We start from the raw sequence: 27,440 nt of genomic DNA on the forward strand, positions 1-27,440 counted from the left end.
TGAATTAGTGATATGTGTACTGAGTGTGCAGGTATGGACAACTGATTTTTGTCTAATTTTTAGTGTATAGTGTGTATGTGCTTGAATTGGTAATAGGTATGCAAGTGCCTAGACTGGTTTTGATGTGTATGTGCCTGAGCTGGTAGTGTGTGTCAAGGCACTTTGGGGCAGTTATGCTCTCACGGTCATGAAGCCTCCCACTATAAGTTCACATTTTAGGCTGGTTTTAAGGAGGATGTGTTATTGCTGACCCCGATCTGAAGAGCCGAAGAATAAACCGAATGCTATCTATGACTTGCTGAGGAGAATTTATCCATACCTGGCAGACCTAAAGAAACTACAATACCTTATTTTTTTTTAAAGGGCTCTGCTTCCATGACCAAATACTCTGCACAATCTCATAAGCCTGCCGACAAACCAAAAGGAAATATTCTGTCCTGGCAATGTGTCCTCGCAGTGATGAGCCTGAAGTACTCCTTAAGAGTTGGATGGTTGGAAAGACTGATCCTCAGGACTTGTTTGTAGCTCCAGGAAGGGGGATTATTACAGCTGAGAACTATTCTCAATTTTGCACCAATGGAGGAAAAATAGTTGACTTCAAGCCCTTTTGTGGATTAAAAAGTAGCAGAAGTAGAAACCGTTCCACAGGGCTTGAAAAGGAGCTGAAAAACGTTCTATTGGTCACTTGTCTTGGCAGTCCTCAGGAATCTTTGCCGCAAGGGAGAATGCATTGCAAACTGGAGTGCATGGGATCAGAAAGAAGAAGTGGAATAGGAAGAGACAATTGTTCCTAGAACAGTTAGTGGCGGAGACCGTATCCAAATGAAGTACTAGAGGAGATCTGAAGGTTTCGTATCTCACACGGTTCAGAAATTTGACTATGATACAAATCGATATCCCTCACGATGCACCAGCACCAAGAAAATTTTATGATCGTGACATTGAACTTCCCATCTTATGCCAAACAAAGACTTTGTTCAGTCCCCATGCAATTCATGGACTAGAGTTTAAGGGGGACGTTCCTCTCAATGCCATTCATTTTGAGTGGGAGTTAAGCACTTTAACACTGTTGGTGTCATTGAAAAAACTCCTCCTTACATCTCTATGAAAGTATAGCTCATGCGATAAGGGAGACTGCCCTAAAAGTCACGCAAAGGAAAAAAGAATCCTGCAAATGCAACAGAATTTAAAGACAGTTTCCCATCCCTCCAAGCAAACAGAGTTAATAAATCTACTTCAATTTCCCTTGACCCTGATTTAAGCATCCTTTTCCATAAATTCAGATAAATAATTCAACACATGCAGTAGTTAGGCTTCATAAAACATCTCTGACAGAGCATAGCTTGTTAATACTTCCCCTTCCACATGCAGTGATAGTTCAAGGGATCTTCTGAGAGAAATACAGGATTTAACTATAACCATCCCTGTACAATCATCATTTCTATTTCAGAAATACAACTGTTGTGCAGCTAATGCAAGGAACCATTTCAGTAGGATAACTTAAAAACTGAAATGTAGGATAATAATAGATTCAACATCATCCACACAGTCAATTCAGTTTATTCTACACAATTTTGATACTTGTGAAAATAAAAATTACTTTCAGGCACACTGCAGAACTATTTCAGACATAACCATGTTTGAATACAGGAAGTGCCAGTAATATTTACCAACATATTCAGCTTCATTTCCTCCTGTTCAAGATTATTGTTATTTTTTACAAATATTTAAAGAAAATGAACACAGTAATACAATGTACCTTGCATAGTGACAGACCCATTGCTAATTAGCAAACTTTTCATTGCAAGTCAGTAAGTGAACACATGCAATAAGAGCATAATTAATACTAATTTACAGTACTACTGATTCATAAACACACTTTCTTTTATTCGTTCTTTGGGAAGAGCAAGTTAAGCTTAGTTTTGTTTTATTTTGTAATGTTTCCTAGAACTGAAACTATGGAATATTCTATAGCGGTAACAGTCTAATGTAAAAGCTCATTATGGTCTCTGCTACCAACATTTTGCTGAGGTTGAATATTATTCCTTTTTGAATGTTAAGTATAGGACCTGTCCAAACCAGTGAAAGTTATTTGTATTTCAACCGTGTGTAACGGCTCCAGTGAGGAGTGAGACCTTGTACTATGTAATACATGTCTCAGAGCTGCCATCTAAAAATAGGTGTTTACTCTTAACGTCAATAAGACTTTCATGTAAAACATGACTTTCAGGTTTTCACATCATATAATTCTGTGAACACTCCAAAATCCAAACCGTATAGCCACTGTAAACAACGACCACATAAGAAGGATGAGAACAGCTTGGTTAGATCAGCAGACCAGCAAGAACTAATCATGTGTGTTCTGTTGATATATGTTATTTCAAAAAAGGCTCACAATTTGCACCCTTGACTATGATTCTTTAGGTGCTGCTGCAGTTAAACACCCCCCCCCCCCCAAAACAAAAATCAGAAGGCTTACTTAGGCCAGGCACAAACATTCATTTCTAGTGGTGAGTGGAAACTATTTCAAGAGTGGGAGCAGACACACAGTCAGCAACCATGCCTTCTCCCCTGCTTTCTGTGACTTTCCCAGATCAGGGTCTGGGGAAAACATGGGCTATTCCAAGCCTGCCTTCACAGGGGGACCAGAGCAGTGCAGCAAAGCCTTGTGTGTGCTTCTCAAACCAGGAAACTGCAGCATGACAAGGGTTACCAATTTGTTCTTGATCTTCTGAACTGCCTCAGCAAATGTGCAAGTCGGTGATATAAAGTTAACCCTTAGCTATATTGGGTTTACATCTTGTGCAAATTGCTAACTGGTCAGAGAACGATATTAAGCTGAAGCTGACTGAGCTTTCTGCAAGCAACGGTTCCAGTCTTCACTCCCCTGCAGTAGCCAATTACAGCACTCGTATCACTGTTCAGATTCTCTTCAATCCTCTGCAAGTTACAGTCTCCTGAGCCCAAGCTAGTATCCTCAGTTTATGCAAAACACCTGGAGACAGTGGTTAGCTGATCACTGAGCGAACACATTACATAAAATTGGTGTCTGCACCAAACCTTGTGGGAGTCCATTCTTCCAGGATACCCAGACACTGATTTTGCAGCCCAGCACCAGCTGGAAACATCTACCTCTACAGCTCAATTGCCATTACAAGTCATCTGTGCTCCATCATCCACTTCTGAAGTGTGCAGTTACAGCTGGGAAGCGAAATGGGCTGCTAAAGAGTGATCTTTGCCTGTCACCTTAGACTTCCCAATCTTGGCTATCATATTTGTCTACACGACACGGAACATGAGGATAGACAGCAGAGTTGCAATTCTGGCAAAACACTGTCAAAGCCAAACATTTCCTCTTCACATGCAGCTCAGTGCCTTTCTGTATTCCTTACCTAGAAAATAGTTGGAAACCTCTGTCTTGGTCAAGCTGTGGAAACTGCTTAATTTGATGCCACTTTTTTTTTTTTTTTTGATCAACTCCTTGATAAATTTCTTGGCCAACTTATGTGATATTGGTCATGAGTGGGCCAACACTGTTCAGAAAGTCCTTTGCTGCTGTAGTTTTTATGCTATACTGACTGAGCTACCCGATGAAGATCCATGATTTCTGGCTAGACAGATACATCCTGTTTCTTATGCTGCTCCTTCCCAGAAAGCTCTTTGGGCTGCATTCAGAATCAATTTTGGTGGTGTCTAAGTATTTCTGGATTGCTTGACAGGTTTTATTATTTAAAGGTGCTCTGCACATTCGTCATAGCATACAGGAGTGTTTGGAAAGGCAGCCTTCACTGGTAAATCTTGAGTAAGTAGGAGAAGCACAGCAAGGCCAGGATTGTAATGATCCAGGACTTCAGTGTCTGTTCCAAACAGTAACTATATTTATTACTTACCGGTCTAGGTAATGCTAGATTTGCCCCATACCAGTGGTAAAGGGCTCGCCATACTGGTTCTGGTACCATTATATAATCCCTTCCTTCAACCAGATGTGGAGATTGTTTTAATCTTCCACCTTCCATTGTTAATGATGCAGCCTTCAAAACAGAAAGGCACAAGTTAACAAATCTTAAAGGATAAAAAAGAGTCCACAGCTGCAAAAGATTTTGGCTTCAGGAATATAAGAGAAAGCTTTAATTTTAAAATGCATCCTAGTAAGTGGTAATTAGCCACTATTTTTCACACAGGAACACAACAGTTAAAATGTACTAACAACTCATATTTTAAGGTTTACCACTTCCTTAAAAAAGAAACTCAATATAAAATACCTATAATTTATCTTTCCTTTATTACTACACCTCACTTGGGTTGTTATAATTTCTAATTTTTATTCCATCATTTGCAATGCTTGTTTGCTTTCTGCCTTCTCTAACCAGAAAAGGAAATAAACTGGTAAGTTTAATTTTCAGTATACAGTCAACCTTTTTTCTGGTTTATGTGCATCAGCACAAAGCTGTTAGGGTTCATCTGACAACACTCAGCTAGAAATGAGATGTTAACTGAATGCTATGATCTTTGTTCTTTTGGGCAATTACTAGGCTCACTTTTGCTGCTGGAAAATTGTAACAAAGAGTTACATTCAAACTATTACTTGTTAATTTCCTTAAGTCAGTTACATTTACCTTCACCGGTTCTTGTGTTACAAGAGGCTGGTTATCAATGGCTCCAGGTTTTGATGGATTATGTTGTAGCAGCATATTCCCGTTGGATACAAATAAACACTGGTTATTATTGTCCGAAGTGTTATGTTGCCTAGCAAAACACATATCGGTCCCTGGAGTGATAGAGTAAAGAGTATCTGTAAAGGAAATGGGCAATATGTTTAAGCTGTACCTGGTATACATTAAATAGCTCAGCTAGTAAATAATCTTAATACAGAATTGTATCCTTATCTGAAAAGTTTCCCCTCAAATAGTGCTTAAATTGCAGCAAAGATATGGAAACAAATCCAAATGACTCGATGTGTAATGTACGCATCGGCACCTGCGAAATGGGGAACCGACTGTAAGACAAGTATGCCCAAGTGGGCGCTGGTACACATACATACCAGTCTATATGCAAAATAACTATTTTATGTGGCCAAACACATTTTACACATGCTGTTCTTCTGGACATGTGGATGGTAACCAATTTCTATATTTGATTTTAGTTTTGTGCATACAAAGTGAGAGAGATGGAGGTATGTGCAATAATGCTGCAAATATATTCTTTGTTCTCATCTCCTACATTCCTATAGAAACACTTTGTGGTTGAATAACAGAATACTGGAATAACACTGACTGGTGTTTGGCCTCAATTCACAGGAAGAAACCCCAACAGTTTATTAACTGCAAGGCTTGAATCTGCAAGTGGTTCCATAATGGGGGAAACCCCCTAACCTCACATGACAGTTTGTTATTCTAAAGAATGCAATATTGCCATCCAGAGCTTGGAATACCAGACTAGATTTCAGCTGCCTTAACAAAAGAAAAAATATGTTAAAACACTCCCAACTCTCTCAAGATTACACTACAATCAAGATCCCACAAGTTTTCCTGCTCCTAGAATTTTTTTTTTGCAAAAATATTAATTTCTGTATACAAGAGTGTGTGCGTGCGTGTGCAAACTATACCTCTACAAACCTGTCTTGTCAGGACTATAGTTCACTTGACAGTCCAAAACGCACTTTTACAGTTACCCCACTCTTGGTCCCATTGCAAAGACCACTGACTGAAGGGGGGAAGGAGAAAGAGAAAGCCACCATCTCTGTGGCTCCTAAACAGCACAGCGCAGCTCCACGGATGAGATGTCACACAGAACCGCACTCCCTAAAGACTGCCGACTGGCTAGAGTTACAGAGCAAGGGAGGAACTAAAACTCTATTAAATCTTGCCTCAAAGCTAAATCAGCCTGGCTTTAGAGCTGGCAGAGGGATATGCTTAATCAGAAAGAGACAAATGTGTTCTAGCCTTCACTGTTTTTACTTTAGTTGGAGTCGTATTGGTAACGACACAGTTTTGAAAACATTTGTAACAAATCAGTTCGGTTTTTAGAGGTCCTAAAATTAACAGCATGTTTTTTTTCTGCCTATAGTTTTAATGTTCCTGAGCCTATTTCCTGATTCATTCCCACCCACAGTATCTGAGGTCAGATGGTTGTGCAACATCTGTCCAATGACAGATAAGCAATGAGCTGGAAGCTAGTTCATGTGAGGGAGAAAAATATTTTGGAAAATGACAATGATAGGATGATGGGGAAAAAAACCCCAATGTTAAGAATAACTTGCAAGATAAGCAAAAATGCTTTGTTTAAATGCTTTGCGTGTCCACCACACATTCAAACAAGCTCTTACATCAAACCAATCCATACATGTCATTTTTCTAACTTCAGTTTTGCTATCTTTTAGGCTGCAAAAGCTCATGCGATACTTAGTTCCCTGAAGGCCTATCCTAGATTAAACCTCTATGGAAACAAGATTTTATGCTTACTGCTGCTAGTAGTCTCTGAGGCTTCTGAGGCAGTAGAAATATTATCTGACATTTTTTCTTCTGTGGCACTGAAGTAATTTAGACCTCCCATTTTTTCTTCTCCCTGCTCTGATGCATGGGTTGAAGCAGCTATGACTGCATTCTTACCTCCATTTAAAACAAATGAAGATTCGATCATAACAAGGTTTGCATCCTGAAATTGGAAAGGCAAAGAAAAGAAAAGTGAATTTTAAGCCAATATCAAACTGGAAACTGCAAATCACACAGACACAAAGTTCATATGCTATATTACTTTACACCTTTATTGTTACTTCTAAAAGATCTAAAAAGTGCTTTACGGAAAGTTATTTTCCATTGCTAAATAAATGCCAAGCATAGGCAGGAAACATTCTGAAATCATGGAACTAAGTACTTTTATATTACACTGATGAATCTCATTGAAAACTCTGGAGTAGAAAAGAACACCAATTTTTCTAAGAAACTGAAACGGCAAGCGCTTTTTAAGGAACTCCAGTTATTGCTGATAAACTTTTAATATATAAATTTACAACTGGCTGAAAAAGAAGGGGTCTTTTGGAGTGGTTTGGGAGTCTGGATGGTTAAACACCTTTACAAAGATTGGAAGAAATTAAGTGAATTTAAATTTGTGAAAGAATACTGGAATAGTGAAGAGCACTAGGATGGCATGGGCAGGGGCTATGTCTATTTTCCTTACCCTACAAATCTGATGTCTTTAGATGCTTTCCATTTTGAATGTTTGGTGGTTTTGAATGATTTCAGCTACACTGTAATATCACGAGAGCCTGAGAAAAAAAGCCACCAACTATTGGAACAAGATGGAACTATTTGGGACCATCATGAAAAACTCTGAATAGGAAAAAAGTAGGTGGATGCTTCTTTCTAAGCTTCAAGCCTACAATGGAACTTACTTATGGATTTTGATTGATACTTGTTCAATACAAATGACTTTATTTCAAATAAATTTCAAGAGAACAACTTTTTTGAAAGATATTTGAATGTATTTTAAAGTTTTCCTTCAGTATAAGATCATCCCCACCCTGCAGTAAAGAACAATCTTTTACCAGAAAGAAAACATGGACCTAGATCTAATTCTCAGTGGTAATTTCAAAATAAAAAAGTTCAGCAGAGTGCAGTGCCATCTGCAAACCGCACTGATACTAATCTATAAAATATAATGTTCAGGAACATTTAACTTGATTCCTCACTAGTATACAGAAGAGCTGAGCAAAACTAAACCATGACCGTTTCAAACAAACTGCTTAACTACAAATTTCAACACCACACACTCGCCCAAAATACTTTCCATTAACAATAAGGAAATGTCATGCATGGTAACCCAATTGCAAAAGTCTGTAGACCATCCAGGACAACAATTGGATGCCGTGTTTTGTACTGTCAGGAAGAAAGGAGTGCAAAACAAGCAGTCTCATCCTTTAGGCAAGGTGAAGGTGGAAGGAGGATTCATGGCACCCAAAACCATCTTACTGGTCAATTAAGGTAGTGAACCTGACAATATCTGAAAAAAAAACAAACCAATCTAGTCGAGAATAAGGTGGCAGAGAAATATGGGGAATGATCAGAAGTTAATAGGTACATGGGATGATCTCATATCCTCAAAAAAACACCTCTGCAAAGGACATTACCGGAAAAATGGGGGAAACAGAAGAAATCTCCCAAATCATGGTACATGGGAGTAAGATTTACTGATACTGAAATACTAGGCTTGTCATACGGCAAAATCATCAAATAAACCCAAAAGAAGCATAAAACAGTAATATATTCCAGCCTAGCTGCATAATACTATGCATGACAAATCTTTATATCCAGATCTGAGAGACCCTCCAGAGCTCCTGAATATTTTCTTTACATGGTCGCAAAGTATGGAGGCCTGTAAATCACTGTGCCGTGGAGAGAATCTGAGGTTCTAGAGTTGAGCAAAAGTATTAGGAATAAAATCTTATGTGCCACTAAAAACTCACACTATAACAAGGATCATATCGCCTAGTATCTCAACCGTGCTAAAAACTTCATTAAACCAACATTTCTTCAATTTACTGTGCCTGAAGAACAACTGTAATAAAACCACTAATTAACGTACACATTCCAATTTTTGGATGGTCTTTGGCTATCTGCATTCATAAAGCAAGTCAAACCTTTATTTTTATGGCATTTCCTGTATATTAATATATCCTTTGGAGAAACAGTTTATTTTTCTCTATTGACTGAATTGCTAAAGTTTTATATTCCAGCCTCAACCAAATCTTATGTAGTAAGCATTTTTTCCAACACGAGCTTCAAGCTCGTGAAGCTTTCACTAGCCTGTTTTTATACTGAGTCTTTAAGGAACACTGCTTCATTTAAAATAACTTGGAAAAGTGTTTTTGCCCCAAACCTCAAGAGAAGTCATGTGCTTGGCCTACCTTTCCATCTCAGTTATTTTTTAGGATATTTGTGTAAGTTAAACTACAATCAAACCCTTTATTTAATTAAGAAAAGGCACAGAACAATTTGCGACAAAAATCACATCCATTCTTATAGACTGTAATGTCAAAAGCTAACTTGGTTGTTATATTATTACCAAATGAATCAAGAGGAGGAGGAGGAAGTATATTTACAACAGGGTGTTTTTTATTTAGCAAGATCTTGAAAACAAGCAATGATGGCAAAGAAAACGCAGATGAGTGTGACAGCTTAATGGGATCTTTGTGTAAAGTTAAATATGTGACAATAATTCTGCAAACCAATTGGTGCCTCTGATAAATGGGAGATATTCTAGCACTATTTACTTATCGGCTTATTGATTAGGTAATCATGTTCTTTTCTCTCCTGCTTTATTAACTCATGCACAAATGGAACACCAAAACAGTGAAACATTACTGTGCCAACAGGAACTACTGCTATACTTACATATCTGACATACTCTTTCCACTGCTGCCACCATGACACTGCAATAAGAAACCAATTGTGCCCTGGCTGGAGACCGTATCTGCTTTCCCGTTCTAACCAACCCCTATATAGAAGAATTAAGAAAATAAATATCACCAAAAACATTTAAAACAAATTATAGCAGGAAAAAAAAACCACTCAACATACTAAAATGATGGCTAATCTAGAAACCTGTAAAACCAGATCTGGCACAAAAGTACGTACCTAATAATTTGTCCCTCTTCTTCTGGTGTAGCAGGTCTTAACCCCAAAACTATATGGCACACCTAGACAGAAAGACAGGAGGAGACAACTCTGAACTATGCCAGACTGTGACCAGACAGATCGAGGAGTTTGAAGAAATACATTTATAACAAGTTACTAAACAGAGTATTATAAAGTACTAATTACAAAGCTGTGCATGCACCATTTAGCCAAAGTAAGTATCAACATGGACACCCAAGGGAAAAAGAAACAGGAGGGAGAAACTCAAAATTAAAATGAAGTTTTACCCTTGGAGCAAATAGCTTTATTTGGATTTTGTGGGACTTCCTCTGTCCTGTGCTGACTGACTCGCTGAACAGTCTAAGATAATTTTTTGGTTAGTATTTCAGTTGCTCTGATTAGACAGAGGCTCTGTTTACACTAAGCCAACTTTCCCAAACCGCCACGTTTTGTCCACACCCGTTTGCATCTCATGGCTACATGCAAAGACGTTAACTAGGAAGTGTTGCAGCCCTACTGGCAGCAGCAGCTGGCGCAGTGCCTGCAGCCATTCTTGCACCCCATCTCAGTCTGTGCCTGGGGCTGCACCCCACTAGCCCACACCTAGTTCTGCTACTGGCTCCACTACCTGGTTCTCCCAACAAAGTGGTGTACTCATTCAGGGAGGGCAAAAGCAGCTGAATGAAGCAAAGCAGCAGAAGCCTCACTCTGCTGCAGAGATTGGCATGCAAATACACACAAGGTTTTGCCAGCAAAACTGGAGGGCTACCAGGGTAACTTTATCGTGCAGAACAGACCAAAGGGTCAGATTTGTTTCCCTCTTGGGTGTGGAAGAAACTAGATGGATCCAAATGCTGCCAAACTTGGAGGGGATTCTGTCTGGGCTGAAGGGGATGGAAATATTTTACTCATTCCCCGTTTCTGTGGCTTACACACCTCCTCTCTGCTGGAGTCTCTAGCTGGTTTCTCTCTGTAGTTTTTCCCCCAAGGTCAAACTGCGTTTGCTGGGAGAAGTATATGCATGTACAGAGGAGTATGTGCGTGGGCGCAATACCTGGATTACAGTTTCCCCAGACTTAAGGGAGGGGGCAGGGAAGAGACTGACAGAAGGAGATGGACATGTCTAGCCAGATCAGCTGCTGAGTCTCCAACCCAGTTTTCAGAAGGTGATGGATGATCTCTCCTTACACATCTTTTGAAACAATCAGTTTGAATCTCAGCTGGAGATTTCTAACTCTTGGAAAGGCACCTGATATAAACTGATTTTATACTGCGTGAGACCATTTTATATTCTGAATAAAAACAAAAAGGGCATTAGCTCCTGGGAAGTGACAGATTTCCCAATACCTGCAACACAACTGGCTCCGACAGCAGTTTCTTTTTATATTAAGTACTACACAATGTAGTGCAACCAACTTCCTCAAAATAAAGCCGTTCCTGCAGTTATCAGACCAACTTGCTGAAACTGGATCTAAAGGAAGGGTCAGCAACACAGAGATCCAAGCCCACGGAGCCAGAGGTCTTTGCCTGTGCCCATGAAGTGCACAGCTATGCCAGGGTCAAGCTTCCAACTGCTCCCATGCCACTTCTCCTCGCCTCCCTTACCCCACCCACACCCACCCACCACACATGCACTCCATCTAACAGCACCGATGCAGTTTCCAGCTGCCTGGTACAGATCTCCACTACCTGGAAGCTGCACTTGCTCCCCAGCCAGGGAAATGGGGGGCTGGGATAAATGACAGTGGCAAGGCTGCAGCTCCTGGCTGCCTGGCTCCCGGGGTGCTGCAGGGAAAGCCCCCCACCCCTGATGTGCTGCCGAAGCCATCCAGTTCACGCCAAGTCAGAGCCAGGGTCTTCCAACCCACAGCTTGTTAAAGGTTGCTGGCTGCTTATCTAAAGCCACTGTTCCTAAAAGAGCCAAATGCTTCACACTTCCATAGTAATTTCCTATGTAGCTCCCAAGTATTTCATTAAGAGTGGAATGGACTTTTGCCATTTCACAGATGGGAAACAGAGGCAGAAACAAGCTGAGCAACTGCCCAAGCAAACATCCAAACAAAAAGTGGCAGGGTTAGTGTTCGCGTCCCTAAGCCAAGAAAGCATGCAGGATGGACACTACCTCAGACTATAAGAACATGGTGGCCTCATGGGAAAGAGCGACACAAGGAAAGAAAACAAACTGAACAAACCCCCCTCTTCCCCCCCTACACAGCAGCATCTCCAGAGGGAAGGGGGAAAAGGAGGATGAGAAATTTAACAAGCACTGCAGAACAACTGCAGTTCAAATCACTAAAGGAAAACACATATGCCAAACATTAATTATTTTAATTCTGATATGTCCATATCTTGATTACATATTAATCAAGAAGGTCAGACAGTGTATTCAGTGCTAACCAGGACACAAAAATAAAGACAATGTTTCCTAAAGACACAGTTTAAACAAGAGCTAAAAACATTCTGTAGCTGATGCTATCAAATTACTTGGGAAAGTAACTGTCCCTGATACCTGTGTTTTTACCTATGGTGCCTTTGATGACTTCCAAAAATGGGAAGAGAGTGGGCAGGGGGCATCCACAATATGATTTCAAGTTTACACGGGAATATAAAAGAGATTTCAAAAGAGAGGGGTTGGACTAGCAGCCTAACACTTCCATGGGATCAGTCCCTTCAAGAAGAAATAGGTGCAAATTTAACAAGCATAAGGAAAAATGGTGGTTATTCTGCTGCACCTTAAAAAGGTATGAGAGCTAAATTAGGGCAAATCCTTGTGGCTCCATTACAGAGGATTATGATAACATTATTCACCTCTCAGGACAGTGACTCCTATGGATAACTAGCAGGGAATACAATACAAAGAGCAAAACAACTTTGGAATTTATTTTATTTATTTTCACACAGGATGAAACAACACTACAATGGGTCTGTATTACATTTTGAGGCTATCCCTTGACTGGATTAAAGGAATTCAGTGCACATTTGATCCTCAGCTTCTGAATTCAGGCTTACCTGCACTATGCCAGTGATGTGATACTGCACCTTTCAAGAGCTGCACTACTAATCCACCAATAAAAGCTCTTTAGAAAGCCTTCACAGAAAATGTAAAAGAAAAGTGATTGCAAGCTTTTGCAGCACCTTTTCTCATATCTAGCATCACTTCCTCAGAAATTTGGAAGACTACTTAGATCTGTGAAACATTTTCCAAAAGAACAAAAATCTAACTTCTGTTACACTTCTAAAGTTCTCTTAGTTTTATGTACACTGCTTACATTCATGTCATCAGATTGTGTTTTAATGCCTCGCAGTATACAGAAATGAATAACAACCAAGTAGGGCATCTTTCAGTCAAGGTGATGCACGCTTGCAAAAACACATTTTATTGGAATAGACAAAACCACAAGCATGTTGACACAACGCTGATGCTGCACTTCGTGTCTGCAAAAGAAAAACTGGTGAGTTAATTACCATATTGTTAAGGTTTAAATTTGCACTAAAACATACCTGAAAAAGCAGATTTAAAAATTCATTGGCAAGCGCACTCTTCACACTCCAGATCTGATAGTCCTCAAGGGTGAGATGCCCAATCTAAGTTAAAAGGAGTGAGAAAGAACAAATATCATCAATCTGAACTCATTCCTGTTAAAAACTGCACATAAATCTGTCATACAAGGCATGAAAAGCAGCATCTTGGAAAGGATTAACATTCATCACTGTTCCTATAAAACTTGTTCCGCGAAGGGTAATGATGTTAAGCTGAAACTGGTAATTGTATTTATCTTAGACCAGACACACAAGCAACCCAAGCAAAACAAAAAGTGCTGAGCACATACAGATTGAACCATTGACAGGTTTGAACCTCAGATCCTGTAATATACCCCTTCCCGTTAAGTATATAAAAGCTGCCATAAACTGAAGTATACTAGAAATGGTACGTGGATACTCAGGGTGGCCACTTCATTGAACATGTCTGAGGCTCTGATCTTACAGCAAGTTTTGCACAGATGGGCCCCCTGCATCAGTGAAGAAATCCACTCAATTCAACTGCAGGTTTGGGACTTTAAGATTCGAAAGCAGACTGTTTTCAATAATGTTCTTGTCATCTTCACTTACTGGTTGCTGTGAAAAATTGCTGACAGCATGAAAATAGCCTCTCGGAGTTTACAAAAGGCACTAGGCAAGGATTTTCTTAAGGTGATCTCTTTTATTGGACAAACTACGTAATTGGAACAGAGTTAAGCGAGCTTTCAAATGCAAGACATTCAGTCTGATCACAGGAAACCAGGCACAGCATTGGAAAAACCGGCAGAGGCTTACGGAAATTCTCGGGGTCGTAGACACACAATTAGCAGAAGAAAAGAAGCTGTTTGCCGGGAGATCAGAAGGGAGGAGGGTCACTCTCATCTATCTTGGGTGGACAGAATTCTGGAGTTGGATAAATTACAAAAGTGCCATAAACCAGATATTAAGTTCAGTCCTTGGTTCTTAGTGTCCAGACAGCTCATGGATTTTTGTTCCCAAGTTGGCCTTTTAAAGGTATTAGGTAGATCTCCCTTGACCATGAGGATAGTGAGGTTGGAAAGGGAGTAGAGATAAAGAAGTTGTGGCTGGCTTCCCAGTTTTTCTGAAGTTGTGTGTCAACTACTGAGTATTACAGCCTCAGACCCTGCGAATGCCCCTGGCTTGCTGCCATCAGAGACCTGACAAAGAACATCTTCCATTTGAAAGCTTGTCTAACCTCAATCCCAGCCAGGTAGTTGGTGCAGTAAAAAATATCACCTTAAGAAATCCCTGCCTCTTGCATAATTTCCAGACCATCATGCCATTACTCATTTGTAGTCCATAGATGGCCAATCTTCCTATGTTACCAAGCATGTTAAAATTGCTCTAAATAATAAATGGTAAATCAAAGGATAGACATTTGCATGGCAAATTAGCATCATTTTCCTAATGACTCATTATTTCATAAACAATTTAAGGGAGAAAAGTCCATTTCTTATGACAGACTGACTAGGAATCCAATTGCTGCATTTAAAAACTGCGCTACTATTTTGCAATGTTGGTTCAGTTCCACCTTTCCTTAAGCCTTTGCTGTCAGTAATAGCGACAAACCTCCTTTTAGTGTCAAAATACTTCAGTGATCAAAGCAAAGGTTAAAATAGTTAAAATATTTGCAAATATTTTATTATATTTGGCAACATTACAAAGTATTGCTGGGCAGAGAATAAACATCATAATATCCAGGTGAAAAGTTGAACAAGAATCCAGATAAATACTTAACAATCTGTTTACTTATAGAGACAATGGCCAGCTCTAGAAACATTTTCTAATATTCTATAATTGTCCAATAGGAAGTTTTACAGTCTAATACTTGGATGCAATTGCATAAGGACTTGCACAGTAGCGATAAATTACTAAATCTTTGGTAGCCACCTGTTTTTTCTACAGTTTAGAGGCACAATGACGTAACCTGCAAAGGGCACTTCTATCCAATTATTTCATTAGCATCTCTTTTTAGCACTACTTTTACAATCATAATCTACTGAGACAAGTCCACTCCATACCTATCTCTGCTAAGAAATAAGGCTTTTTTCCGTTTTTGCTAAACCCTAGGGATAAGCTTGCAAGGCCACCTTTCCTGAAGGCGAAACAATAAAAACCTGAACGGATGAGAGGCACATCATTACAGAGGCAATACTTTTTACTCTTACAGTAAAGGAAGTTTCTTTCTACCAAATGGTATGCCTGCAATTTTCTGAAGCGCAGAGAGTCAGGCTATGCAGCTGTTCAAGGAGGCAATCAAGCATTTCTGCTCACTATTGTAACTAGCTTGTAGTTTTTATGAACTTCTTATAACGTTTATTCATTTGGAAGTTATAAGGAAATGAAATAACAGAATCATATTGTGTGTGCTTGCAAGTATTGGGACCATCCTGAACCAATAATGTTATGAACTGCATTTCCAAATGTATATAAAATGGTCTAAAAGCACCACATATGGTATTACTATTTCTAAAATCTGGAAACATTTTATTAACATCTCAGAAAGTCAGGACAAGTGCTGCCAGAATGTTTTCCAACTACTTGATTTGTGACAATACTGCAAGTATGTACTTCATTATACATGAAAATAATATTAGCTTTTCAAAACAGGTCAATTTATCTGCAAAGAGAAATGAAAACACCAGGTTTATTATAGCAGTATTAATCAAATGTAATAAAGTCTAGTATTACCATGATGGTGATTAATTTCTGCTGCTTATCTACTCTGGATTTGATTTTCATATAGAAAGATGGCTTATTAAAGTCAAGTACATACTCTTTCCCTAATGGATAAACCTGGAAAGCTTTAATGAAAAGGTGACATTTTCCTAGAAGGGAATCTTTTATTAAAAACACTCCTAGGCTGAGAAGTTCATTTTCTTTGATTTTATTCATTTCACTTCAACTCTATTTTAAAATACCTTTATGAAAAAACTAAAATATTTCTGGAATTTTTTGTTTGCAAAATAATTCAATTTTTAATTGTGCTCATCTTTTTTTATCATCAAGGGTTCAACCCGCTTCTTAGGAAAGCACCTGTGGAAGAAGAACACCCTACACCCCATAGCTTCCTATTTTCAAGTTCCTATTAAAAAGGTAAAAGGCAAGAACAGCAAATTCTTACCTTTGTGGTGTCATGTGCATTCAAAACGTCTTCCACGATTTCAGATAAATCCTTGTTCAATTCCTTGACAAATGAAGGTATTAGAAAATAAAGTGTTAAATGCATTTAGAGTTATGCCAGGAAATCCAGGCCCAAAAGGACAAAAAAAACCCAAACACCCTGATTTTTCTGACATGTACAGATAAATTTAAATTAGTGTCTTCACACCACTGATATTTTACATTTAAAATGTCTCTGAAACACTAGCAGCGGCAGAAATTGCAAGTGAATAGTTCTACTACAGTTAGTGCCACTGCACTTTTACACAAGGCGCACACTGTTACTGCCTTCCCTCTGTTCACACAGCTCAAGAAAGTCTTGGGGAAACCTGCCTAAATGAAGTTTTGACTGTGAAACTTGAAACTCTTTTTTACGGGCCACTTTAGAAAACAGCAGCAAATAAATTAAAACGCGACTTACAGGTATTTTGTCAGTACGGTTATCTTTCCAGACCTCTAAAAGTGCAACCACCATTTCCTTAAGTTCAGTGCGAGACAAAACACCATCCCGGTCAACATCAAAAACCTTGAAGCAAACTGAGGGGAGGAGGAGAAAAAAAAAAAAGGATTATTTTTGTAGGTCTGAGTCATCCAACAAGCTATGCTCTAAATTGAGCCTCTCACTTCAAAACAAGCTTACAAGCTGAATGCATAAGGTGCGCCCCTGCCCTGCCTACTGCATCTTGTAATCTTCACAGTAGGTCAAAACCTGCACATACCTCAAGGATGCAACCTGATGACAGCTTTGATGCTTCACAAACAAACCCCAAACAAAAATGAAACAAAAATGAAACAAGATTTCTGAGTGAGCAGGTGGGGGAAGGAAAGTTTTTGCTAAACTGAAATCCAGATTCTCTCCGTTCTGCGATGTGTGGGGTGAAATGGCTCGGGATACACATACATGCAGAATCCTACAGTTTTCTAGCGAAATGTCAATCTTTAAGTTACACAGGGTCAACATTTGTTTCAACGGCACTTAGCTGAACCTCAGCCTACAGGCAGTGGAAAGAGTTGGACAGCCAACAAACTGGTCTGTGCTAATTAGAAGAGAAAACAGCAAGTGCATCATTTTTTGAACATCTTGTAGAAAGACCAAATGTTTAATTTGTCCCTATATACTGAGAAACAGAATTTGGAATTACAAATGAATTAATGCAGTTTGTACCTATGAAAAATTTATTAGCAAAATTAAAGTACCAAAAGAACGTCTGGAAAACCAACATAAAATACTTCTCTAAAGGGGTTTCTAGGAGTGTAGTCAGAATAACTCATATGAATATACTGAATTAATAAAGCTTAGCTACAGTTAATAGAATAAAACCTTCATGTTTAAACCTAATTCAAGAGTGTATATTCGAGAGATTTCTCCCCACCTCCTTCTGAAGCCCAGGTTTAAAAACAAAATGTGTAAAATGAACTAAATTTAATTGCTAAAATTGAACAGATGCATTTCTTATAATTAGCAGCTTAATGGACAATATTTTGTACACTCACATTTTTGCCTTTCTGCCAAGGGTCCCCTGCAGCATGCTGAAAGCCCACAGGAAATTTCCTTAAAGTCTATGTGATTGTCACGATTTTCATCAAATGCATTAAACAAACCTACAAACCACAGAAGCGTCACCACACTGAGTCCAACCAAACAAGCCAACAAAAATATTTAGCTTTAATATAAAAGCTTCAGATTTTCCAGCAAGGTAGGAACATTAGGTGACAGTAATTTATTTTTAGTGTCCATGACAAATACCTGAGCATTAATGGCTGCTGACAAAGATGAAAAATTAAAACAACGTAAAAATTCCCCGAAAACCCACAGCTTACCAAAAGACAAAATGTGTAAGTTCAACCTGGCTCCACCGCATCTGTATAGATAGAGCTTTTGACGCTTTAGTGGGGCTTTCTGGCACTTTTATCTAATGGCCGATTCAATCAGCCATTAGATAAAAGTGCCAAAAGCGCCCCACTGAAGCGCTCGAACTATACAGATATTGGGCGAGCCGGGTCCAACTAATGCGCTGTTTTTGTTTTTTATTTTAACATCTGCAAGCAGCCAACATGCTCATTTTGCACGTGGGGAAACCAAGAAAATCAGGTTCAGTGACTTACTCATGGCAAAATAGAGCCAGAAACAAACACCTCCCTAATTCCTGCCCGGCAGCCCGAGTCTCAAACCTGGTGTCTCCCTTGTGTTTAAGACTTACACAAGCATTTTTGTTGCGAGTGTGAGAATAGCTTTAGATTGCATACACTGATAGTTAGGGTCAAACTTCAAGGTTGTCCTGAAGCCCATAGACACTGGTGCCTGTCCAGCTTGATCCTGGAAGCGCTGTTGAACTTCTGGGTACGAGGTTAATCCTAGCTCTGCCCATATCCTTACCCTTTCCTTCTCTGCAGTGTATTTGGAACTTACCTACATGCAATACACCTGGAACATAAGAAGTCACCCAAAAGTTTTCCCACAACCCCTGCCCCTCCCCAGTCCCTGATTTCCTGGCCTTCTGCACCCCGCTCTACTGCATGCAAGAGGCAAATAGGAAAGAGATGCAAGTAGCTTGCATCCCAATTCCCAGACAGACTTGAGAACGGAACCTAGAAACCATCTCAGCATCATGCTGTAAAATAAGCAGCACAATGTGGCCAGCTACTACGTAGGCGACTAGTTCTGGCAGAGATGAAAAAAGGCATAGCAAGTGATTTAGAACGGTTGAGGACAACCTCAAGGTCAGCCCTAAACATCAGTGCAGACACAGAATTAGTTTCCAGGGTGGTCAGGATCAAGTGGTCAGAAAAAGGCCATATTTGTAAAAGGCTTAAAAATGTACCCAGCTGGCTTTCCAAGAGCTGTGTTGAGCCCAACTCCTGCTGAAATCACTAGAGATGTCTGTGCCTCCTTAGGAGCTGTTAAAGATCTGCCATTATGTGAATTAGGTGTCTAAGTTCAATTGGCTTTCAAAAAGACTTAAGCTTCTAAATCCTTAGGTACTTTTGAAAGTCTTTCCCCATCACTAAAAAGGCTAGCCTGGACATTTCAAGTCTCCTATCCACAAAAACAGATACAATACCAACAGAAGCGTTTCAGGCTTTTCTGCCCCAGTCCCAAGTACTACTCCACAACTGGATATGCTGCTTCCAGGACTGAAAAGATAGTTTTGTTGCCGTGGTCCAATTCAGGGAGAGAGCCTCACACGGTATAAATTGTCTGAACTGCATCAGAGCGGAGTTATGACAGTTTATACCCGCTGTGCATCTTTGCCCTATTTTAGTTGCTAATGAGCGTAAGAACAGTTCCAAACAGCAACGACTGGTATTGTTTCAGGGATGTGTATACAGAAGTGGAACACATCCCATTTTACATGGGACACAACGCCCCTACGATGATTCCAATTTTGACGCTAAGCCAATCTAGCAGGAGCTTAAAAGGACTCGCCACCTAGTTCAGAATGGCCTACACCCCAACATACCAGTCTTCCAAGCCAGCCATGTGCTTTTGCTCTCTTCAGCTCTTACTATTAAGGCAGATCTCTTCATTTTATACTAGATTGCAATCTTGCTATACTGGATTTTCACTTTACAAATGAACTGCTATTTGGCATTTAAGAATAAGCATGCCCACATTCCATTCTAAGGAAACGGTAAGGCATCTTCTTATATTAAAAAAAGCTGAATAAAGACAAGGAAGAAACATGAAGGAAATACAGACTAAGTTAAACAGGAAAGATCAAAACGTCTGCCAGCTTTTCCAATAGTTTAGACGGATGCATCTCAGAGGCAGCATTTTTCTTGTCAGTCCAGACTTGTCAACAAACAGATTCACAGAAGCTCTCTCTTGTTTTCAGATATTTAGAGCTTAGAGAAACAAATCCTTTCCCAACATAAGCTTAAACATGAATTAAAAGGATGTTCTACTGGACACTAGTAAACAAATAATGCATCCACAGGAAAGCTTCGAGTAGCATGTGTCTATAAGATCTGTATAAGTATTTTTTGAACACGTAAACCCACACCAACATAACTGCACAAAAGAAAACTTTGAGGATCCATACCTTCACTCAAAGATGGATGTATGGGAGGGGAAACTAAAGGGCCAAAAGTTTCTAAATCAAAACGTCCAGTTCTTGACTGAGCCTTTAGCAGCCAATATCGTTTTTCAAGGTCGATGATGTCTGATTCTTCTACTGTATAAATAAATACAAGTTAAATCTCTAACATTCAAAAACATAAGTCCTTTAAAAAAAAAACATTTATTTTCTGTTAGAATGAAGAAAACGCACACCCAAGTGTCTACATCCATATTAAAATATTAGAATTACAGCATAGCTAGACAGGAACTTCTAAAATATTGTTGAAAAGCCACACGCTGCATCTACAAATACACAAATGCTTTGCACATGTACATTTTTGGCAGTGTAGAGGCAATTTAAAAAGCTGGCACTAGCGCAATAAAAACATGGTGTTTAAAGAGAAACCATTAACGAATTTTATAACAAATTCATGCATATACAAATTAATGTTATTTGTTGCTCTGAAGAAATAAGCTGAATATCAAGTTTCTTCATATGGAGGATCACTGATTGTCTAACCTGTATTCTAAAAATTAAAAAACAAACGTTATAAAATATCATATTATTGGCAGACTTAACTTCAGTCAGCTACTAAGTTCCCTAGAGCTTCTTTTATTATTTTACTTATTTTTTCCCCTTATAGCAGTGACTAACTGGATAGGAAGCTTTTTTTAAATGTTTGCATTTATTTATTTATTTTTTAAATGTTTGTGCTTTTTTTAGGACAGCTCACATTTGGTTATTCAAGTAAGGATGCAAAACAACTGTTTATATACCTGAGTATTTACTCAACATACAAGAAGAGGACATGCCTGCACTGGAGAGGGAAGGTTTGAAAATTTAATGATAAAGCTGGAACAAAGTTCCTATACAGAACACCGTGTAATTAAAAAACTAAGTGATACTATATTCTTTTTTAACGTTGCTTACAGACATTATTAAATGCATTTCCACATTATATGAGTATTTCCACTATAAAATCATTTGTCTTTATTTTCTTCTCTTATTTACTGCTCGCATTATAGCTGTGCCTGGAGAACCTGTCCGCACTGAGGCCTGGAGACCTGGCATGTCCTGGAGCTTCCATGGACAAACTTATCACGAGGAGCTCCCAACTTAATTCAAAAGCAGAAGCAGCAACAAACCGGGGAAGGATGAAAGAAGAAAAAAAAGCCATGAGAACAAGTATTAGGAAAGGCCAAATCTATGCACAGCTAAATTATGTCTCCTCCTTTTAACTGAAAAATTATGAGATGACCGAGTAACCGTGTCAAGTTTCTACTCATCAAGAAAGTTCTAAAAGAAACTGTGGCAAAGACAAAGTGTTTTGAACAAAAAACCATGAACAAAAATTCCACATGCAGCATCTAGAACAGGGGTCTTTCTGCCCACAAAGTAAGACTGCTTAAAAATATGGATTTTCTCCCGAGCATTTCACCCTTGTTTTACATGTACACGTCACGACAGTGCTTTACGTCTGTAAGAATTAAACGTTTCTCAAAGAGATACTTAATAACAAAGCTGTCTATATTAAGAACCACCATGTGTGCTGTGATCTTATTCCCAGATGGTTATGAGCCCTTAAATCCATTCCAGCTTTCTAATAGGTTTAGCTTCAGCTATTTGGCCTGATTTGGACTGCAGAGCAAGACAATGACGCAAGGACTAAAAGCAGAGGATAAATAAAAACACAGGTGGGTTTAATGTTTAAACTTCGTCTCAATTCCTGGCATTTAGTGAACTAATATGGCACAGTGCGGATTCCATTCAGGAGGGTGTTGCCATTGAGGCTGGACATGCAGAGCAAAAAAGTGACACTTTCCACGCCTGTCCTGAAATCCTGAGAAGCAATACAAACATTGCATCAAACTGCTTAAAAATCTATCAGTGCAACTGCCAGCCAGTTTCTGGTTCATCTCTGAGCAAAAGCAGCCGTCAAGTCTTGGGGGAAAAAATATGGAATTAACATGTAAATCTGATTTTTTTGTTTTTAATTTATTTTTGGGTCAGAGTTTAAGGTGAGGCTGGTAATTTGTGCTTCTTGAATAGTACTCTTTTGTGCTGTCTGTCATGCTGAAGAGAAAAGGCTGTTTTATTAAATTTATTCTACCCAGTTCAGTCACATACACAGAAGTAACTTAATTGCATTAAAATTAGTGTGAACAAGTTACAACAGCTCAGCAGGCATGTAATGTTATGCAACGCAAACTACTTGAAGAAGCACCCTTTTCATGTTTGGAGAAATTGCTGGAAGACATTAAAAACTGAAGCAGAGATTGCACTGGTGTCTTTACGTATCTTCCAATAAAACACTTTCTAACAGGAAGTGACTACAAAAATATCGTCATTGAAAATATTCAGTTCCTATTGTCCCCACTGCATAGATAAAACTATTAGTAGGTAAAATGTTCTTGCTTCGTACTTTGAAGCAAATCAAGATGTGCGGGATCTGGATAATGGCTCAGTAATGCCAGACCCCAAACCACAGCTCTTGATCGGTAGACACAGTATTTATAAAAACTCTCACACTTTGTTTTAATGCAGTAATCAAGTCATTGTAAATAAAATAGAAAGAATTAATAGATTAACGGGATATTTTCGACAGGTAAATAGCTCCGGAGTTACAAGACAATCTACTAAAAAAAATTAATAGTTGGAAAATATCCCTCTACTTTGTAACAGCAAAACAATTATATATTTGATATGTATTAAGACCTTGCCAACAAAAAACAGTTACAGTTAACACTGTATTTATACACTTTTGGAGTTCCTTACTGAATATTACAGCTGCATATACTGATTAGCCAGCATTATGCTTTTCGTTTAAAAGTCAAAAGGTCTCAGCTTTCACTTTAGCCAGCGTTAACTTCAATTCATGCTTGCATTATTAAAAACCGAGAATTTCAACATGTGTTCTAAAAACAAATTTACTTTTACCCACCTAATGGTGCAATTCTGTCTGGTTCACAACAGTAGAAGCATACCATATTTCCAGTATTTTAACTAAAGCCTGGTTTGCATTACTGTTCACCATAATATTTTCCATGTAATATCCAGCTCCCATCCATATAAAGAGCTCTTCATCTCCAAATGACTCAATTGCTACGAAAACAGCGGCTGACTGAACAAAAGTATTTTTGTACAAATGCAGTTGTTTGTCATTATCAAATGAACAATTAGAAGATCCTGGAATTTCAGGCAGAGAGATCTGCTTAAAGTGACATACAATGTCCCAGCGACTAAGAGGATAACATGGTGGTGAGATTAAGATTAAACCACAGTAAGGGTTTTCTTGCTTTAATGCTTTCCTCTCTTTTTTATTATTAAGCAAGACAGAATATAAATGTAAAGGAGAATATTCTGCTCTATCCAAGTTCTTCTTACGAGGCCAGTCACCTTAAGAGGCTAACCACTTACCTTGTAAAAGCAAGTGGACATAAAAATTTAACAGATATAAAAAAGGTACTAACTTTAAGACAACCTAGGTAAAATGGTAAGGCACGTGGCAAAAATTTGAAATACAACTGGAGTATGACTATTCAAAGAGTGCAACAGCACAAAGTTAAATATGTATAAAAGTGCTTCTGAATGCAAGCAGCCTCCTTCAGTTGACTGTATGGTGCCCTTTTGTGCATCATTCAGTGCCAGTGGCTACTAAAGCTTCTATACTAACAGAAGACGGAAGGAATTCAATGGTACAAAAATGCAACGATTTACATGGCTAGCCAAAAATAACCAGCCTTGTTAAAAGCTGGGAGTTTATCAGTTTAAAATGACTGAGAAGGGCCAGGGTGTCTAATTTGATCATAAGACAACAGAGCTGCTAAAATATGCAGCCAAGAAAAAGGCAAATACAATGTTAGAGTGGACCAGGTTAGTTCGGGGTTTTTTTCCAGCAGAGACCAGAAAATATTACTGCTGTTGTACAAGAGCCTGATGGGACCACAACAGGAGCTCCAAGTACAGTTCTTGTCCCCAGAGTTCAAGCTATGCGAACTCAAAACAGGAAGAACGTCCTTGCCATTAGATCACCCGGAGACATTGTGGAGGTTTTCAAGAGGTTGAGTAAACACAAGATGGGGAAAATTTCGGAGTAGCAGTCCTGCATTCACACCAGGGGTTGGGCCAACCTCCCTTCAAGCCCTGTGATTTTAAGCCAAAGTAGGGCAGAGAAAGACTACTAGGACAACCTGGAGAACGGAGAGCCCATCGCATGAGAGTCTGGTGTACTGACCATACACAAAACAAAGGCGGAGGGGAGATGCGACTGCTCCCTACTAAAATGTAGGGGGAAAGGGAAAGCGCTAAGAGCTGCAGAACAACGTTGGCACAAGACCAAAAAAATATGCACGAGCTATCAACAAATTCAAGCTTGAATTTCAGAGGTTCCCAACATCAGGGTCTGCAGCAGCCTTCCAAAAGCAGTCGTGCAGGCAAGAAATTTAACCATTAAAGATAGGAGTTTGATCAGTTTATAAAAGAAATTTATGAACCAGGGGCTGGATTCAATAACTCAGGAGATCTCTCCCAGCATGTGCAGCCACACTGCTAACAGTCAAACAAATGTTTTTCACTGATAAATCCCATGTGTTTTGAGAGGAGAAGAATATCAGTAATACTCTCACTGCTGCAATAAAGTACTGAACCACTACAGAGCATTTAAGACCCGAAGTGGCCAAATATATTATTGAAGTACTGTATTATGTCCCAGAGTACCATAAGGAGGTTAAACACTTGGCAGATATTTCAAACTCTTTTCTATACTGGAACGCAGAATGAGTACTAGATTTCGTGACTACTAACACTATTTTATAGATTAAGGTATGTAAACTAAGTTTTAAACAGAAACCTTACTATTATCAAAGAGCAGTAGGTAACAGTGCTAAACAAGGAAAGATTAGGGTCATTTGAACTTGCAGCTAAACTCTATTCTCTCATAATTTATGGTGTCATTTGAACTCCTTGATTTACCTTGCTCAAATGCCTATTACTCTGATATGCCACTCGAACTACTATAAGACAAATAATTAGGCACATATTAGATACCAGACTAAAAACTAAAGTTCTGCAACAATTAAAGTTTTTCTCCTTGCTTTCAAGTGAAATAACTGCCACTGTGGAATATTCATAACTTAAGTGAACTGGAACAAAATTCGATTAAAAATGGCAAATGTGTGCAACTTGCTGTGACTTGAAAATTTCATTTATAATTGTGTGCTGAGAAATATAATTAAAGTCATCTGCATTCCAACATAAATGTTATTTACAAGTGAAAAAATATAATTGTTTTATGTTTCCTTGATGTTTTGGCTCATTAAGCAAAGCTAAATGGAGTCACTGATGCTTTACAATAAAATATTTGCTATCTGTTTCTAAATCAATGTTAATAACTTTCACTATTTTTATCACAGTAATTTTTCATGCCCCTGACACATTATTCAAAAAGTTTAATGAAAAGTAGGGGAGGAGGGTTGAGAAAATGAACAGAAGGCATCCTATTGAATAACAGGTGGGTGGTAACATCGAGTCAATAGATTTAGTAAGGCTCTGTCGTTGGCTCTGGAACAGATTTCCATAAGCAAACATGTATTATATTTGGCTAATGCTCACTTTGTAATCTCCAAAATCAAGTGTCCTACTAAAAGGTACCAAAAAAGTGCATCTTCAGTCATAGAACAACAATTTTCACAGGAGAACTCGCTGCTTTAGATGGGCAACAAGGTTAAAAATTCTGGGTCAAAATAACTTCCTTATCCTGTAGCAAAGATTGAGTTAAAGTTTTGTATGACGTCATTAAAAAAAAATGCCCCGATGCAATTGTCCCCGAAAAGTTCAACCCATCTGTATTTTCATTACTGGTGATTTCAAGCTGTATGATTCCGACGATTACATTTCTATATGACCTTACACCACAAGGGAAATCAACGGCAGCGATATAAAAAAGAAACAGTGCAGATTAGACAGTGGGAGGCAGGATAGTTTACCAAAGACTTTCAGTGCCTTAGCTAAGTTATAGCCAACTTTCCACATTCCTTCTTTGTTGTGCAGTTTATAACCAAGGCGCTGGACAACTAAATTCCCTTGCTCTCATCCACTTGACTGAACTTCATTTGTAAACAACAAAGAAAATACAAAATAAAAAAAAATAGTTTTATCCTGAAACTAACGCACCCTCCTTGTAATTATGTGGATTTCCTAGACTATTAAGTTAACTACAGCTAAACACCATTCCTACACAGCTGTGTATTGCACAGTTTGAGTCACTTTTAGAGAAGCAAAGCTATATGCATTATATTGAGCTAGATGATTCATATTAACATCAATTCCAGTCTTTCAGCTTAATTCTTACAATGCAGCTGAGTATTTAGGAACCTGTTACCGTTATGATTTTTTTTTGTTTGTTTGTTTTGGTTTTTTACAAGGATTTGGTTTTAAATTTCTTTGAATTCTAACACTGAAAGATGCATTTTTTAACTTCTATTAAGGACACATGACAGGGAAAATGGCCCATAAACAAGCTGAATGTAAAAGAACTTAGAATACTGCCAACTACAAAGAGATATTAATTTCCCATTTGCCTTTGTTGTGAGAAAAATGTCTTGATTTCATGAAAACTTACAATTCCTACTGAAATACCCAGTAAAGGTGCTAAATCACAGATCATTTTATGATGCTTTAAAAAGTCTCTTGGCTTCACCAGGGAGTGGAACTTATATAGCTACTGTTAAGAGCACAAGCTACTATGGGATAATCAACAAAGCTTTATATTTTCCCTATGGAAAGTTGAAGACGGGGCTCTCACTTCTTCTCTGGTATTTTTGCATGTAGAGAGGTGCTTTATTATATAAGAATACTGGATAAGGTATAAAACGAAGCCAGAATTACTCTAATACACTACTCTGATTATAAGACAACCCCCAGCAATGAGGTTCTTTATATGGAAAAATTTATAAATTTCATACCATTTTCCAGGCACAGAAACTAATCTTTGGAGATTTGTCTTCAACTTGTCCCCCCTGCCACTGCTACAGCAAAAATAATAAAT

General features: G+C 38.6%; 1 protein-coding gene across 2 annotated transcripts in view; it reads right to left on the reverse strand.

Annotated features, from left to right (window-relative positions):
* The window catches only part of USP32 (ubiquitin specific peptidase 32), a 140,140-nt gene that overhangs the window by 50,570 nt on the left and 62,130 nt on the right, over window positions 1-27,440 (reverse strand). For both annotated transcript variants that reach the window (XM_019511114.1, XM_019511113.1), the window contains exons 5-14: window positions 20,378-20,509; window positions 17,829-17,936; window positions 16,756-16,871; window positions 16,297-16,359; window positions 13,134-13,217; window positions 9,633-9,694; window positions 9,390-9,492; window positions 6,462-6,654; window positions 4,617-4,792; window positions 3,891-4,031 (exon numbers count right to left, since the gene is read on the reverse strand). In XM_019511114.1, coding sequence (XP_019366659.1) covers window positions 3,891-4,031; window positions 4,617-4,792; window positions 6,462-6,654; window positions 9,390-9,492; window positions 9,633-9,694; window positions 13,134-13,217; window positions 16,297-16,359; window positions 16,756-16,871; window positions 17,829-17,936; window positions 20,378-20,509 — 1,178 coding nt within the window. The remainder of the gene's footprint in view (window positions 1-3,890; window positions 4,032-4,616; window positions 4,793-6,461; window positions 6,655-9,389; window positions 9,493-9,632; window positions 9,695-13,133; window positions 13,218-16,296; window positions 16,360-16,755; window positions 16,872-17,828; window positions 17,937-20,377; window positions 20,510-27,440) is intronic.

This window comes from Gavialis gangeticus, unplaced genomic scaffold, assembly GCF_001723915.1.
Source record: "Gavialis gangeticus isolate Ggan-Ray unplaced genomic scaffold, GavGan_comp1, whole genome shotgun sequence".
In the NCBI taxonomy this organism is placed as follows: Eukaryota; Metazoa; Chordata; order Crocodylia; family Gavialidae; genus Gavialis; species Gavialis gangeticus.